Source organism: Selaginella moellendorffii, unplaced genomic scaffold, assembly GCF_000143415.4.
Source record: "Selaginella moellendorffii unplaced genomic scaffold, v1.0 SELMOscaffold_12, whole genome shotgun sequence".
NCBI lineage: Eukaryota > Viridiplantae > Streptophyta > Lycopodiopsida > Selaginellales > Selaginellaceae > Selaginella > Selaginella moellendorffii.
The window spans coordinates 142,080-156,656 of NW_003314273.1; the positions used below are offsets into that span (position 1 = coordinate 142,080).

General features: G+C 44.5%; 2 protein-coding genes and 3 long non-coding RNA genes across 6 annotated transcripts; 1 reads left to right on the forward strand and 4 right to left on the reverse strand.

Annotated features, from left to right (window-relative positions):
- Positions 1 to 837: 837 nt before the first annotated feature.
- On the reverse strand, positions 838 to 1,326 carry LOC112346153. The gene is made up of 2 exons (XR_002992310.1): positions 1,139 to 1,326; positions 838 to 1,083 (listed from the first exon to the last, which is right to left on the reverse strand). It is a non-coding gene; the product is annotated as an uncharacterized LOC112346153 (long non-coding RNA).
- Positions 1,327 to 1,632: 306 nt separating this feature from the next.
- Positions 1,633 to 1,933, reverse strand: LOC112346152. Its single transcript, XR_002992309.1, has 2 exons — positions 1,840 to 1,933; positions 1,633 to 1,788 (listed from the first exon to the last, which is right to left on the reverse strand). It is a non-coding gene; the product is annotated as an uncharacterized LOC112346152 (long non-coding RNA).
- A 111-nt stretch (positions 1,934 to 2,044) lies between these two features.
- Positions 2,045 to 3,205, reverse strand: LOC9659200. Of its 2 annotated transcripts, XR_002992307.1 has the most exons (4): positions 2,747 to 3,205; positions 2,580 to 2,680; positions 2,326 to 2,478; positions 2,045 to 2,257 (listed from the first exon to the last, which is right to left on the reverse strand). It is a non-coding gene; the product is annotated as an uncharacterized LOC9659200 (long non-coding RNA). The 2 variants fall into 2 exon arrangements; XR_002992308.1 differs by lacking the exon at positions 2,045 to 2,257 and having other exon boundaries at positions 2,294 to 2,478.
- A 1,471-nt stretch (positions 3,206 to 4,676) lies between these two features.
- On the forward strand, positions 4,677 to 6,746 carry LOC9660090 (transcription factor EAT1). Its single transcript, XM_024674391.1, has 4 exons — positions 4,677 to 4,783; positions 4,898 to 5,846; positions 6,034 to 6,492; positions 6,620 to 6,746. Exons 2-4 carry the CDS (start codon positions 4,911 to 4,913, stop codon positions 6,713 to 6,715), a joined length of 1,491 nt encoding a protein of 496 aa, XP_024530159.1. The 5' UTR covers positions 4,677 to 4,783; positions 4,898 to 4,910; the 3' UTR covers positions 6,716 to 6,746.
- A 3,908-nt stretch (positions 6,747 to 10,654) lies between these two features.
- LOC9659201 (protein ENHANCED DISEASE RESISTANCE 2) lies at positions 10,655 to 14,556 on the reverse strand. The gene is made up of 22 exons (XM_024674422.1): positions 14,132 to 14,556; positions 14,004 to 14,078; positions 13,896 to 13,949; positions 13,769 to 13,834; positions 13,669 to 13,715; positions 13,544 to 13,611; positions 13,369 to 13,494; positions 13,277 to 13,302; positions 13,112 to 13,212; positions 12,959 to 13,054; positions 12,824 to 12,900; positions 12,696 to 12,767; positions 12,477 to 12,647; positions 12,213 to 12,427; positions 11,964 to 12,027; positions 11,734 to 11,909; positions 11,585 to 11,686; positions 11,480 to 11,527; positions 11,274 to 11,417; positions 11,124 to 11,219; positions 10,974 to 11,075; positions 10,655 to 10,917 (listed from the first exon to the last, which is right to left on the reverse strand). Exons 1-22 carry the CDS (start codon positions 14,321 to 14,323, stop codon positions 10,810 to 10,812), a joined length of 2,226 nt encoding a protein of 741 aa, XP_024530190.1. The 5' UTR covers positions 14,324 to 14,556; the 3' UTR covers positions 10,655 to 10,809.
- Between the last annotated feature and the right edge of the window lie 21 nt (positions 14,557 to 14,577).

Consider the following 14,577-nt stretch of genomic DNA (forward strand, 5'->3'; position numbering starts at 1 on the left):
CATCAAGATAACATTTAATAAACTAAAAAATAATTATTTAAAGTCTAAAAACGTTTTTTATTGTTTAAATAATATTAAAAAAATTATCTTCTTTTTTATAACTTCTAACGTTATAAATATAATGATTTTCTTAATTAATTAAGCACTTTAATTTTATATTTATCGCTATAAACTTTTTATGTTTTTAAAACTTTTAAGGAGCTAAAACTATTTTGAAGGACATATAAATGTCTCATAATTATTATTTTTAGTTTTATTTTAATATAATTATATTATCAATCTTTAAATGTTAAATCCCCCTCTTCCTTCACATAAAAATGCTTTTTTTTTTAAACAAGAATGAGTATACAACTAAAAATATTTAAAATTAAAATTTATATTTTATCCACCAAAAATAAACAAAAATAGACTGTAATTATAAATAAATACCTTACTAAAAAAAATTTAAAAATTTAAAAACTTAAAGAAGAAAATTTTCTGGTATCAGTGAGGACTTGATCGTGAAAAAGACTATAGCAAGATAATTTTAAAAGGAAAAAGTCCAGTAAGCATATCATTTTCTTTCAAGTTTTCTAGAATAATCGACACTAATTTACATTTTTGGTTTAATTTTTCTAGAAATCGATATTGTTAGTAGGGACTGAGAACAACATGTGAACAACATATAAATAATAAAAGAAGAAGTCTATAATAGAATTAAAAAATTTAGTAATATTCATAAAAAATTCATAATATTCAAAAAAAAAAAACTAAACCCTCATTGATTAATTTGTGTTTTTAATGAGGGTGGGAAACATTTTAAAAAATCCTAAAGAATTTTTTTTTTTTTTTTTTTAACTTTTTTCTCAGACAAATTCTTGGTTTGGTCTTGCCAAAACAGTATATCTGCAAAAATGCCACAAGTTAAAATGCCATGATTTACCAGCCAGAATTGATTCCCTGCCATGAAACGAGGACTAATTCAGTTGGTCAGCATCTTAAGTGGAACTGCTGGGCACGTCAAGGAATTGCATTGCCATTGTAGAAAACTTGTTTGGTCGCCGTCACTATGCTTTCCAAGTGAACACAAACCATTCACATTAGCTGCAAGTCAAATGCTCTTGTCAAAACTAAAGCATCTCCATCCCTGTCAAAGAACCTTAAAAAGCGTTGATGTTACGATCTGAGTATAGAAAAAAGAGAGTGCCGTTGCCATAGTCTTCCCTCCTGATAACTGCAGCACGGAAAACGAAAAGCAAAGAAGCCTGAGAAGCTTTTAGAAAACTAGAATACTTGCTCTGACCTCGACATCAATCCGTGTCGTGAAGTCCATCGCAAGAAAAGAGACAAAAACTAAAGAAGGAAGTCAAAGCAGAGTTATATGTTGTAAAGAGCGAACCTGGTGATCCTCAGCACAGCACAAAAATCGTAAGTCGTGTAGGAAGCCTCTGATTTCTCGTCCCTGACAGTGAGACATCAACATAAACACGAAAGAAATCGCAAAAAATCTCGAAAACTAGAAACAGTCGGACTGGCGTCATGGACTAGCTCAACAAGGTGAGGCACACACGTTGAGAATATCGTAGCGGAGTAAAAGTCCCCCTCGCAGAAATGCAAGCTCCGGGAATTAGATACGCACACAAGTCAACCGAGTAGCACAGTCTCCCTCTTTTCTCTTCGTTTGTCCCAGAGTTGACAAAGCTGCCATTCAATGCAACAACTACTTCATGACCGATTGATCGGATTTCTTTCAAACGACTCTTCTCCGTCTTTGGAACGAGCAGCCACTGCAGTGAATTGCTTCGGCTCCTAAGAAAAGAAGTCAAGCGAATCATGGATCCTGATCACTGAGTTACTTACGTCTGGCATTCCAGGATGTACAATTGCTCCTTCATCGTTGGCCAGAGACTTCATGTGTTCCAATAAATATTCCAAGCGCTCGCCTGTCAGAAAGAACGAGAAGAAAAAGGAAGAACTGAGAAAGAGATCTAGCCTGGAAGCGCTACCGCTATCAGCTAGCTCCATCCACTGCATCCATCGCCGGGCAGCGGTCTAAAACCCTAAAAGTCGCAAGCCAGGCGGAATATCCAGCTGACCGTCGTCAAATTCAAACAGAGCCGTTGGATGTGCCGCGCCCAGCCGTACAAAAGTGGTCCCCAACTCGTACGGCCGTGGGTTTGTTACACATCGCGATGTCCGGCATGCAGGAAAGCGGGGATATTCCCACCCCCGCTTTCGTTTTTTCATGCCGGATTTATGCTCGAGCGAGCGCGCGAGCCTGCAAAAGAAAGGCAAATCAAAGCCGGAAAAGAAGAACAGATAAAGCGATGTTAGAAGAACATCAACCTTAATGGCGACACCAAAACTTGCCCAGGAATGAAAGGCCACCCACATTGTGTGAGTCAATCTAACGAAACCAATTATGGACAATCATTCCATGGGTGATGGAAACAAGCGCAATGGCGGGGGCGAAACGAAATAAAACTCCCCGAAACAAACCTGGCAAGAGCATCACGAGAAACCAATCAATCACGATTCACGACGCTGCCGGGAGCAACACAATAAATTCCAGCGAAAGAAGCAAATGATCCACAACATACCTTACAAGCAAAGTCCGCCACACTGCTTATAGCATTCGGATTGGCAGAGAGAGCTCTCTTCGGCCCATGACTTTCGAGTGTTAGATGCGCTCCAGATCGATCTACAAATTCTTGTGAGTGTACATCGCAAGAAAAAAATTTAAAGAAGGAGAGAAAGAAACACATACCGGGTATACAGGAAGAGGAGAAGAAAAAACTCTCTTTTTTCGGAGCCTTCGGCCTTCTTTGAATCTCTGTACTCCGGAAGCACAACCGTGCAAAAGCCTGGCATTTTTAAATGGTAAAGCCCGGCCTCATCCCAAGCGCGTTGGAACCAACTTTGACCCCTTCTCGTCCTCCTCCTCCCAAAAACTGATGAAAGTGTATAAGATACCCCTCCCAGCGCCTTGACTAGAGATCCATATCTTCATCCCTTCCAATGATTTCGCGATGGCGACGCTGCCACCTACCAAAATTCCAATGCCTCCCCCCGGAAAGTGATAGGTGTTGTTCCTGTTTTGATTCTGCGATGCTCCAGTTTAATCTGTGCCTCCCCCCACCTTTTACTTTCCTCTGTTTTCTTCTCGCCAAAATTTTGTCTTTCCTTTGTTGTAGTTGCCAGTCGAAGTCGTAGACTGGCGAGAGGACTGGGAATGATATATATATGCTTTGGGCATATATATATTCCCCCTCCTTTCTTCAAGTATACTGTTCCCCTCCGGCTACTCATGTTGGACGAGTTTGGTGGAAGACCATGATGCCAGTTCATAATCGTTCGCGAGTACTGGGATGTAGAGAGCTTGCGGGGACGAGATGAGCTTTAATTTGCATGCCGGCACAGCAACGAAGATGGCCTTACTGCCTGCAAGGAGGGAGAGTGAGAGGGGGATTAGTTAACTATCAAAGATAAGCACGCAAGCTTTGGCAGGCAGAGTTTGAGTACCCGCTGCACATCACACCAAACATAGGCTTGGCGAGCAAGAAATGACAAAGAGTTCACATGATAGGTGCCCCTTTAGAAAATGATGGTGGTGCTGGCTCAATGCGGAAGCATCCAAAAGCGAAGCTCTGTAGACACGGTTTCGCGAGCCTTGGAAAAAAAAAATTCCCTTGAAATCAAGAGACGTAAGCAACGGGGGGACGACAGACACATACGGTTCTATTCAGATCATATGACGGCTTGCAAGTGCGGGGACAGAAACGTCTAACTTAAGGAGAATTTTCTCGCAACACTGACTGAAATCAGCAGCCCGGCGAAAAGAGTCGATGCGAATCGAGAAAACTAAAATACCATGCAAACTGCTAAACGAAAAAAACCACTTAGCTTTGCTCGGCAGCAGTAAAGATGCCAGCCGATTAATTTTTGACCCAGGCCAAGAAACGGGAATCGGATTCTGTCCTGCCAAGCACAAAGCCTGGTTCAACTAAACAAGAAGCACAAGCAAAAGACAAGCAAACAGAGATGCAAAAGAAGGCGTCTCCATGTCACAAGCACAAAAATCTCTAAGCACCACAACTTAAGCACGACGGATGTATGAGGCGAGGCACAAATTCTCAAAGCACAAGAGTAAAGCATGACGGATGTATGACGTACCTCTCGTATGCGTTCGTCGTTTTAACTTCGTAAGGTATGTCAGGGGCTGGGACATTTACTGTACCAGCCGGTCCTCGCTCCGTGCCTCCCAGAAAGCCAGCACATAGCGGGGACGATAGTCTCCTATGTGCATGGTCTTCCCTCTACTGTCCAAGAGTTGTAACCCTGCTGGTGCTGGAGCCTGGACAATTACGATATCATCCGTCAGTAGAGAGGCACAAAAGAAAGAAAGAAAAGAAAAGAAAAAAACAGGAAAAAGGAAAGACAAAAAGAAGACAAACTTAAACGCCGACGCTTTCCCACCTTGAAGCTCACCTCACTCGCAGGGAATAAAGAACAGAGCTGGAATGAAGTGGAAGAAAACGAGATGAGCCGAGGTACTCCGAGTACTGGTTTGCGTGCAACCGAGTTCGTTGCTACCGTGCACCGGAACAGAAGAGGGAAACGGAACGGAGCGGCCTCGGTCGCTATATATTGTTGAAGGTCTCGTTGTCTTCTTCTTCTTCGTCGCCTTCTTTCCTCCAGGGAGGTGTTCATACCAGCGAACCAGGAGCGGAGGTGACAACGTTCTTGTCCGCTACTTTGTCGTCGTCAAGATGAACTAGGCAGCAGAGAAAACATCAGAAACAAGGTACTGTGGAAAAACAAAATTTGTTCTCACCATGCCTCCAGCACCTTGTTCTTGTTCTTGTTCTTCTTCTCCACTCGTTGACACATCCTTCTCTACTCGTTGTCTCCTGCCCAGGCGAAGGATCATAATGCAGCATTTTGGGGCTACCACGCTTTACGAGGATCACAACTACTTTGCTCGCTCCTCGGAGAGTTTCACGCTGGAGGGGGGCCTGGATTCGGACAATGGCACCGGTTTGCTGGATCTCACAGACACGCTCGAGAAGCAACTCGAGGCCTCGAATCTGGCGCTGGGAGAAATCCACAGCGACGCTCCGCAACTTAGCTCGGAGCTGCACGTCCCTTCGGTGGAATTCGAATTGGATGACAATGGCCAGCTTCTCCACGACATGTTGCAGCAGCAGCAGCCAGCAAACAGCCAGCAGCAGTCCTCCACCACCACCGCTGCCTCCTCCACCGCCACCGCCACCACCTGGGAAGAAAACGTCCATGTCCTCCAGGAGATGCTTATGCAGCAGCAGCACATCCAAGTCCAGCAGCAAAACTTCTTCGGCAACTCCACTCCACCAAAGTTCCGGAGAGAGTCGGAGCTCCTGAGCCTCCTCCAGCTTCCACGCTGTGCCTCATCGTCGCTGCCGGGAGGAACCATCTCCGGGCCATTCAACTCCGTCAGCTCCAAGAAGCTGAGCCATCCAGGAGCCTTGTCGTCCTTCACCACCGCAGCAGAGATTGGCGACTCTTCTCATGTCCACGGCCAGCAATTGCTTCCACAGCCTTCCTTCAGGCATTTGCTTCACACCTTGCCTCATGCTTCCGACCACCACCTGAGCTCAAAGTCCGGTATAATGCGTCCTCCCGGCTTGCTCGACTTGGAAGACCGGGATACCAGCGGCGGCCACGAAGAGGGCCGCCTCTTCCCGAGCCTGTTCGAGAAGAGGGACTTCACTTTCGGCAAAGGAGCCGAGAACCGAGGCATCAATCACTTCGCGACGGAGCGGCAGCGGCGTGAGTATCTCAACGAGAAGTATCAGACATTGAGATCCTTGGTCCCCAACCCCTCAAAGGTTCTCATCTTCAGCCTGGCCACCCTTGCATATAGAACTTTTCCTGTGCTGCATTTCCCTTTCTTTTTGCTTCTTTTTTTCCTCTTGTCGATCGATCCATTATCCTGTGCTGCATTCCTTTTTCGCTTCATTTTTTCCTCTTCGTCGATCGATCTATTCTCACTTCTCACCCAACTAACCTTCGCAGGCTGATAGAGCTTCCATCGTCGCGGACGCCATCGAGTATGTCAAGGAGCTCAAGAGAACCGTCCAGGAGTTGCAGCTGCTAGTCGAGGAGAAGCGGCGTGGATCCAACAAGAGGCGCTGCAAGGCGTCGCCGGACAATCCTTCCGAGGGTGGTGGTGCCACGGACATGGAGAGCAGCTCCGCAATCCAGCCGGGAGGGACGCGAGTGTCCAAGGAGACAACTTTCCTGGGCGATGGCTCGCAGCTCCGGAGCTCCTGGCTGCAAAGAACGTCACAGATGGGAACGCAAATCGACGTCAGGATCGTGGACGACGAAGTAAACATCAAGCTCACCCAGCGGAGGCGGCGGAACTACGTGCTCCTGGCGGTGCTGAGGAGCTTGAACGAGCTCCACCTCGATTTGCTCCATGCCAATGGAGCCAGCATTGGCGAGCACCACATTTTCATGTTCAACACCAAGGTAGGCCAGTGATCTTCCAGCTCTCGCTCGTCTCGCAAGTTTCCATCTTTTCGTTCTTGGTCGATCGATCGACCTGCGCGATATCTTTGGAAAGAAACGAACTAAGCTTCCTTGTTTGTTCTTGCAGATAATGGAAGGAACATCTACCTTTGCGGGTCAAGTGGCAACGAAGCTGATAGATGCGGTGGACCGGCACATAACCCTAGCCTCATCGGGCCTCTAGCTCCCAAAATTTTCCAGGTTTGATCGAATCGACCAGAGGTGGATCGTAGAGATAGGCAAGGGATTCCAAGAACAACCCTGGCTTGGAATAGACACACAGGATCTCATAGCTCCATTCATTCAATCAATCTGTACCGAGAACCTCTAGGTGAGAAAAGACGAAGAAAAACTTCCATACCTAAGCAAGCGAGCATGGCGATCTTCCACTCCCCATGATCGATCAGTAACAAAAATCGAGAGACAAAAAACTCGTAGAACCCTAAAAACCTTAGGGGTTTACACGTGTCACAAAAGCGAAGTTTAGGGCTACTTGGTAAATCTCTTTCTTTCTCTTTTTCCTCGTTGATTCTCTCGATCCTCGCAGAAAGGAAGAGAGCCTTGAAGCGCTCGAATCTTGAGCTATCCAAGGAGGACATTGGTTTGATCAAGGCTTTTCCCCCCTCGAGCTTTTCAAAAGCAAGGTACTGACACGAGCGCGCACGAGAGCACTTTCTTTTGCTCTTGGGATTTAAACGTGTGATCCGGTGGCTCGCAGCTGGGGAAAATTTGCTCGTATAGAAACGCGAATCGGATCAAGCTGACGGTAAATGCTCTTCTGCCTGGAAAATATATTTGGTTTGTCACAAAGTTCCTCTTGTTATTGCAGTGTTCTTCCTCTTTTCAGACAAATATGTCGGCATTCTCGGGGAGACCTTCTGGAAGCACGATGAACACCATCTTTGGTATGCTCGAGTTTTGGCCTAGTTAATCTCCTTCCGGCCTTAACAGACATTGCACAGGAGTACCATCCACCACAACTTGGAAAACGCAGGCTTTGGCCCCTCGCAACAAAACGGTTCTTTAAGTTTACACCGGCAGTCGCACCATTGAGGTTATTCTTGTGTTCTTCGAAAGAATTTCTTTGTTGCTGACAATCTTTGCGTGAGCAGCAGGCTTTGGAGGACAAAGTTTTCAGCGGAGCGCGAGAACACCGGGAGAGGTCAGAGTTTTTTTGTGGTTTTCTATAGCGTGTTCCATACTTCATTCTGGTTGATTTGCAGCATTTATTGTCGTGCCGGGAAAGATTTTATGCATTCTCGGGGTTCCTGATGCGAATGCTCTAGCGGAACTGAAATGGTTGAGCTGTCGTTAAACTGGTAAACTTTGTCAAGATTTTTTCCTTTTCTTCTTCCTATTTCTCTTCTCATAGAATTTCCTGATGCTAATATTACGAGGAAGCAATTTTCAAAGAATATGGCAACCGCAACTTCTGAGAGCAACAAGCAACTGCTGGTGCTTCGTTTTCTATTTCTCCATGTACGTTCTTCCTTCTTTTCCAAGTTTTTTTTTTTGTGTGGTTGCCAGAGCTACAGGAATGCGACAATCTCCAGCTCTCCCGAAAAGCAAGGATTAATCTGAATAATTCGTACGAGTTAGCTTCTAAAATATTAACTTTAAATTAAACTCTTGCTTTCCGAAAATTCAAGAAAGGAAATCATTGTACAAATGGCAAAATCCTAGCAGGTTAGCAAGCAAGAATTTTGTCAAAGGCTTTCCATTTGATAATACACTGAAAGCATTACTGTAGATTGAATCAAAACACAAATGATTTCATTTTTATTTTTGAAGCTTAATCCAATCCAATGCATTCTCGTGCCTAACGTGGAATTTAATCTGAAGTGGTGGCAAGGCGCACACATAAACATCATAAGCACCTCAATTCCAGAGTGGATTCGATGAAGGGTGACCATGGTGTTGGTCACACTCGGAACAGGCGCCATTTTCTCATTCTGATTTTACTAGACTTTTACAATTGGGAACAGAATTATAATAATAGAAAAACTACAAACAATAATATATAATAATTTTATAGTGCTGCAAGTTCTTGTGTAGGATCCGGGCACCAAAGCCTGTGCAAAGCAGTTCTTGTATTATATGTTCTTGATGAAGCTATCAAACAGGAAGCAGACACTCGAAAATAAAGTGCAGATGGTCTTCCATGTGAAAACATGAAGCTTGTGAAAATTGCTAAAAAAAAAAGAGGGGTGAGTTTTGGAGTTTCTGGTGATGTTGATTTTTTGTGATGCTTGCAGCCATTAGTTCTGCCAGAGTTTCCTGCAACATCAGAAATTTTGAACTAAGCTTTTGTTCCATTCATTGATTCGTGCTTTGTTTCTTCTCTGCAGGCAGGAATCACTTTGGCTACCTGAGTCTCCAGCATCCGAGCAGGCTGTCATTTCTCCCATGCCTCGCAATAGGCACGATGTAAGTTGTTTTTTCCTTTTTACTCTTTTTAAAATTTTTGTTGGCAAGGTATTTACTCAAAATCTCCTTCTGGATCATCGTGGGAAACTCATGACTATATCAAGAGCATACGTTCTTGGTATGCAAAAGCAAGACCTCCTAGGCAGGATTGATTTGCTCTCTGTGTCCAAGTTTGCAACAAAGGTGAATCTATCACCTTTTATACTTCAAAAGTTTCCAGCACTAAGGTAAAAAAATCTTGCTTTTGAAAGTGTTGATTAATTGTTTTTTGTTTCATTACAGCATCGTACACCCAATCAGATCTGCAAAGTTTGTGTACTCTTCTTCGATCGAGATTGAAAGGCTGGGTCTAAAATGCTTGAAAGGAAAGGACAGCAAAGGGAACCACATCAAGAGAAAAGTGTCTGAAGCCGATCTAAATTTTCACCTTGTGGGTCAAAGGTAATAAACTATGAAACTCTTTCTGGCTGATTACCTTTTTTCGTTTTACATTGTCAGTGAGGATGATGTTCGCTTTTTCCTTGTTGAGGTGACAAGAAGCCGGAAGCTGCACCCGGAAAATTTGAATATCCGACTCTGCCAAGGTAACTGAGTTCTCTGTTTTGATTTGTAGTAACTTGTTCTTTTCCTCAGCTTTTCGAAAAGCAACAAGCTTTTATATAAAATGGTGCAGCTTGAACGTGGGATTTGCGCCCTCCAGCAGAGCAGAAAGACAGTTGAAGGTGCTGCGGTGGTGTCGGCATCATTCGATGATGCAACCGAGGAGGATCTAGCCACACCTCTTAAAGAAGGGATGGACTCTCAAGTTAAGCTTCATTTGCCACGACTCTTTGGACTCTGGCAAAGCGGGCTACTATTTCTGCAGCCACTTTTTTGAGCAGGTACTAAGCAGTAATTTGGTTCGCCTCTTGTGACTGTTGATTTGATTTACAATGTCAGCATTAAGCCTGTTCGAGCGAGTAGCAGGTTTGAAGATAGTCAATATGTATAGCCATGGCAAGTGCTTCCCCTTTTTAGTTTTGGTGAGCTTGGGAAGTGAGAAATATCCCTTGGAATACGATGCTCTAAGTTTTCGGCTGATCGGATGATCTTTGTTTGTTTCTTTCTCTCTGACGCTTTGTCTGCTTGCAGCATGGAGGTCATTACTCCGAAAAAACCTACCATTTTGATCACGTATGGGCAGGTTAAATTTTATTTTCTCCTAGTTTGATTGTAGTTATGTCTGATGATAGGAGAAATTCAGGTGTTGATGTCACAAGATGCTGTGAATGCAGGTAACAAGGAGATACTACTTGGCAACTGGGAAGAGGTAAGAAACTATCTGAGCGAATCTGTAGCTGATTCTACCTCATGGTTTTATGGTAGGAAGGTGGGATCGGTTTCTAGAGGATATAACTGACTGTAATTGCGTTTAGCAGGATACCAGCATATTACTGTTCGTTGATAAACGAACAAGACGATCTCAAAACTCTTCTTGCGCTCAACACAATTCTAGGATTGAAACACTGGTAGAGATGATAGGTGCGACAAGACGAGACAATGGCACACATTCTTGCAAACAGATCGGCTATATTAATACTAGGTGGGTTTAGGTAAATTCTATTTGACGACTGGACTAACTTATTTAGTGCTCAACAGAGCCATTGTCATCCAATCGAATTCCAGCGGAGGGTTATGCAGAGCTAGCCTTGCCACCTTTCCGGAACAAACGTGTAAAAGACTTTCTAAATGAATTCTTTACAAACCGCATAGAATTATGCACAAGACCAAGTCGTGTCGTGTCTACCAAAATTTTGTATCCACAGACCATGCTTTTTTGTCACATGGGTAGTGACTGCCTTGAACAAAGATTTAAGGGTGTTGTCGCCACCCCTCGTACGCCTCGGCATCCTCTGGCACAATGCGGTTTATCCTTGTTGTGCCCAAGAGATACTCCGGCAGTTCACTCTCTTCTTTGGCCTGGAACGAAGAAGATATTAATCTCCATTCCAGAGTATGCTCTCTCTTTCACATACCTCAATCAAGACAGCAAGATCCACAACGATGTTTGTCACGTAACCCAGAACCAATCCAATCACTCCTCGCGCAACAGACGATGATCCTATGTCTACGTCAATCTGGCAGAGTACCAATGAGTTTTCAGCAGCATTGGTATGAATCCTTACCTCAAAATAATTGTCTTCGCGGATGTAATGACAAGTCACGGCTCGTCCAAGCAAGCAGGCCTTTGTACCCACGGCTCGCTTCACAACCCAATACCCCTGTATAGATACAAGATGTGAACAAAACCAAAACGTTAACTAGTGTTATTTTACCTCTACAATGCTAGGAATCAGTTTGAACCGTGCATTTCTGAATGCGTCGTCTCCGTTCGCAAATTTATCCAGGAGAGAACCGGGCCGAATTGGTCTGTCGGCAGCATAATAGAACACAAGGCTGTAGTTCGGTTTAGCCGGAACCTGCTCATAAAATGCTCCTTTCGGTTAGGCAGAAAAAAACTGCCACCTAAAAGCAGAAATACCTGTAGATTAACTACAAAGATGAATGGCAATGCTTTCCCGGCCGGGGTCTGACAAAAGAACAAGAGTATAAATTGGAACCCAAGAAAAATGAGCATCAAACAAACCTGGACAATAGACGCCGGATGCTTTGCAATTGCACCAATCTTATCGTCTGACTTTAGCCAGTCGACTGTTAGAAGTTTTAAAAGAGGATCTCCTCCAGGCACCTGAAAGTAGTGTGAGTGAGTGACTAAAAACGATACAAGAACCGGACCTTCAAGTAATCTTTCATGTACGTCTTCCCTCTAACCATAAATCCTTGACCACCAGGATCGCACCAGCAGTTTTGATCTTTTTCAGAACTTTGATGGCGAAGAGTGCTCTTGAAGAGCTTCATATTTATTTCCATGGCTGAGCAGCCCAACATAAGTTCTCCATTGTCCCCGGGAGCTGAAACCTCAGTAAGTAATCCGGAAAGCTTTGAAGTATAGCCTAGCTTCAAACCTGGAGGCCGTTTAGATAACAGCATGACTCCCCACGTAACCCTTCGAAGCTTGTGTGATCCTGTCTACACATCACCAGCAGATCAGAAACTTCCAACCAAAAGATTATGAAAATCCAAAAGAGAAAGCAAGAATATGAAATGCATCACATGACCAGCATTCGCACCTGCACGAAAGATGACAGCAGGCATATAGAAGGCCTTCAATGTGGTAAAGTAATCCTATATTTCTTGCGTCTGGTGATGCGGACCTTATTCAGCGGTTTCTTCTCCTCTTCTTCACTGTCATCGTCGTCCTCATCGGCTGGATCTCCTGCCGTAATAGCGTCATAAAACTCTTCGTTGGTTTCAACCTGCGAAAGTCTTGTTGTCTCGCAAGTAGATTCATCGTGGTTAACGATGCTCTTTGTAACCAGGCGCTCTTCTACCCCTTGCAGGGCTTCTGCGGAGAAGTACTCTCTTAATCCTGCAGAAAAAACAACGATGATGAGCTGCCAACATGTATTTAGACAAACCTGCCGTGCGACATAGCATTGCATATGGAACCGTCGCGTGGAACTTGGAGTAGTGGCTTTTCTTCCAGCGGCCCCAGCCGGTAGACTTAATCTCCATGATCTGGGTGACAAGGGACCTTGGAGTCCCAGTTCCTGGTTTCGATGGGAGGGGAGTAATCTCCCACACTCCAGCTAAAGAAACCACACGAATGTCAAGTAAAGCTGAAAATCTCTTCTTACGATTAAGTGTGATTTTTCTGTACCCGGGCTTACGAGGAGCCCCTTTGTGAGAAACTTCCATCTGTGTAATGTCTGCAAAACACGCGTAGCAATTAGAATTAGCATAGACAGATGGTAAAAATATATACAGTAAGAGCCGTCCTGATGCCGACGCCAATAGCGAGAGAACACATAATATCTTTTATAGCTAAAGAGGCTGCTCCACCTTTAAAACGAGAAAAACACGTTTTTGCAACTTACGATTTGGAAAAAAACAAACCAACCTCTTGAAGTATTTAGGATCAAACGTCCCGTACACAATGTCCGTATGCCCATCTATGTGCTCCACAAGCTCCAATTGCCCAGTCAAGGTGTCCCACCTGATAAGGAGGTTCAACTTGGCTTAAAAGAAAGAGCAATTGAATTCAAAGACTTACTGATGCCTCAAAGAAATATCCAGAGTCATGATCATCTCGAATATCATTTCTGGCGTTGCTTCGACTACGCCAACAGATTTCATTATGGCCCCGTTCTCGGACTGCGGCACAAACGCAAAATAAAAAACAGTTCATTCTCGATAGAGTCGGTTGTATACAACCTACCTTGACGTCTTCAAAGATTCTCAAGCCTGGAGACAGAAAGAATCCATTTTTTAAGGGCGTCCACAAATGATTTGGTTAAGACCTGTACGTACCGTTTACGGTGCGAAAGCATCTCCAATCAGTCTGCTCTACAGCATCACCAGCTTGCTTAGTGTACGAAACTGCTGGCAGAGGATCCTGTGCGACCATCGAGGGGCGGCGCAGCAAGGACTCGGGACCTACAGAAACCATGATGAGATTGATTCCTTTCAAAACAACAAAAGCTACCTCGTCCAATGTAAATAAGTTTGCTCAGATACGATTTAGAGTGGTATCGTGGCCCGTTTACGTTAAACCTGAGAAAAAAATCCTCCGCTATTAGAGATCGTAGAAGAGCATCAATCAATGCTTACTCGGTCTCATTGTTTATGAAGCTTAGCTTGTTCGATACATACTCCGCCTGCTCAAAACACATCGATGAACTAAAGATTCAGATGAACCTTCTTGACATACCTCCTCTTTGGCGTGACGGAATGCTGACATCCATTTTTCGACTTCCTCAGCGCTGGTGCAAGCAATCTGAAAGAAAGAACTCAGTCGAGCTCGCACAAGACGTGGAAAAAGAGAAAAGAAAACTTACTTCACCATGTTTGCCATGGTCAACTCGACTATAGATCTTAAGCACATAAAGGACCTGTTTTCACAACGAAGTTTCAAGCCGACGAACTTTGAAAGCTTCTTTGCTTACCCGGCCATGGATAATCTGCCTCCCAATTTCCTTCACCATTGTAAATTTCCCAGCCACGCCCCTTCTAATGGGTTTCTGGCCACCAAAAAACGTTAATTCTATAGCAAAAAAATATACAATCCATCTACCTTGCTGGGAAAATCATTGGGATCGCGCTTATACATCTCCACATACTTCCCCTTGATCACGAGGTACCGCGGATTGCAAAACTGGTACCCCATGGAGTTACTCCCGACATGGTAGATCCAGCCCGCATACACGGAAGCCCTCTTTTCCGATGCGGAGCTCATTTGCTCCCTGTCGAGATCTTTCGTCGACATCCTGCGGAATCGCAATGCGAATGGAGATTTCCCCAGAGAAAACCTGCGCCTGGATCGCGATCGCGGCAGCTCCGCCTATCCTCCCGTGGCCAAGAATCGCGGCGGCGGATAATCCCCCGGGACACGCGAAGGCGCCAAAAAGATCATCAATCAAAGCGCGAGAAGGAAGACGAAGCAATGAAGAAAGCAAAAATTAGCCTAAAGACGCGCCGGCCAGAGAGCCACACGGAGAACATAAAAATTAGAAGTATGTC

What these genes read in the sequence shown, in the direction of transcription:
- LOC9659201 (XM_024674422.1), bottom strand. Translation starts at nt 14,323, where the DNA reads ATGTCGACGAAAGATCTCGACAGGGAGCAAATGAGCTCCGCATCGGAA. An exon ending in GATCCTAAATACTTCAAGAG is followed by an intron (nt 12,901 to 12,958) that starts GTTGGTTTGTTT and finishes CTCGTTTTAAAG; the next exon opens with GTGGAGCAGCCTCTTTAGCT. An exon ending in GTTATCTAAACGGCCTCCAG is followed by an intron (nt 11,910 to 11,963) that starts GTTTGAAGCTAG and finishes CTGAGGTTTCAG; the next exon opens with CTCCCGGGGACAATGGAGAA.
- LOC9660090 (XM_024674391.1), top strand. Translation starts at nt 4,911, where the DNA reads ATGCAGCATTTTGGGGCTACCACGCTTTACGAGGATCACAACTACTTT. An exon ending in TGGTCCCCAACCCCTCAAAG is followed by an intron (nt 5,847 to 6,033) that starts GTTCTCATCTTC and finishes TAACCTTCGCAG; the next exon opens with GCTGATAGAGCTTCCATCGT. An exon ending in TTTTCATGTTCAACACCAAG is followed by an intron (nt 6,493 to 6,619) that starts GTAGGCCAGTGA and finishes TTGTTCTTGCAG; the next exon opens with ATAATGGAAGGAACATCTAC.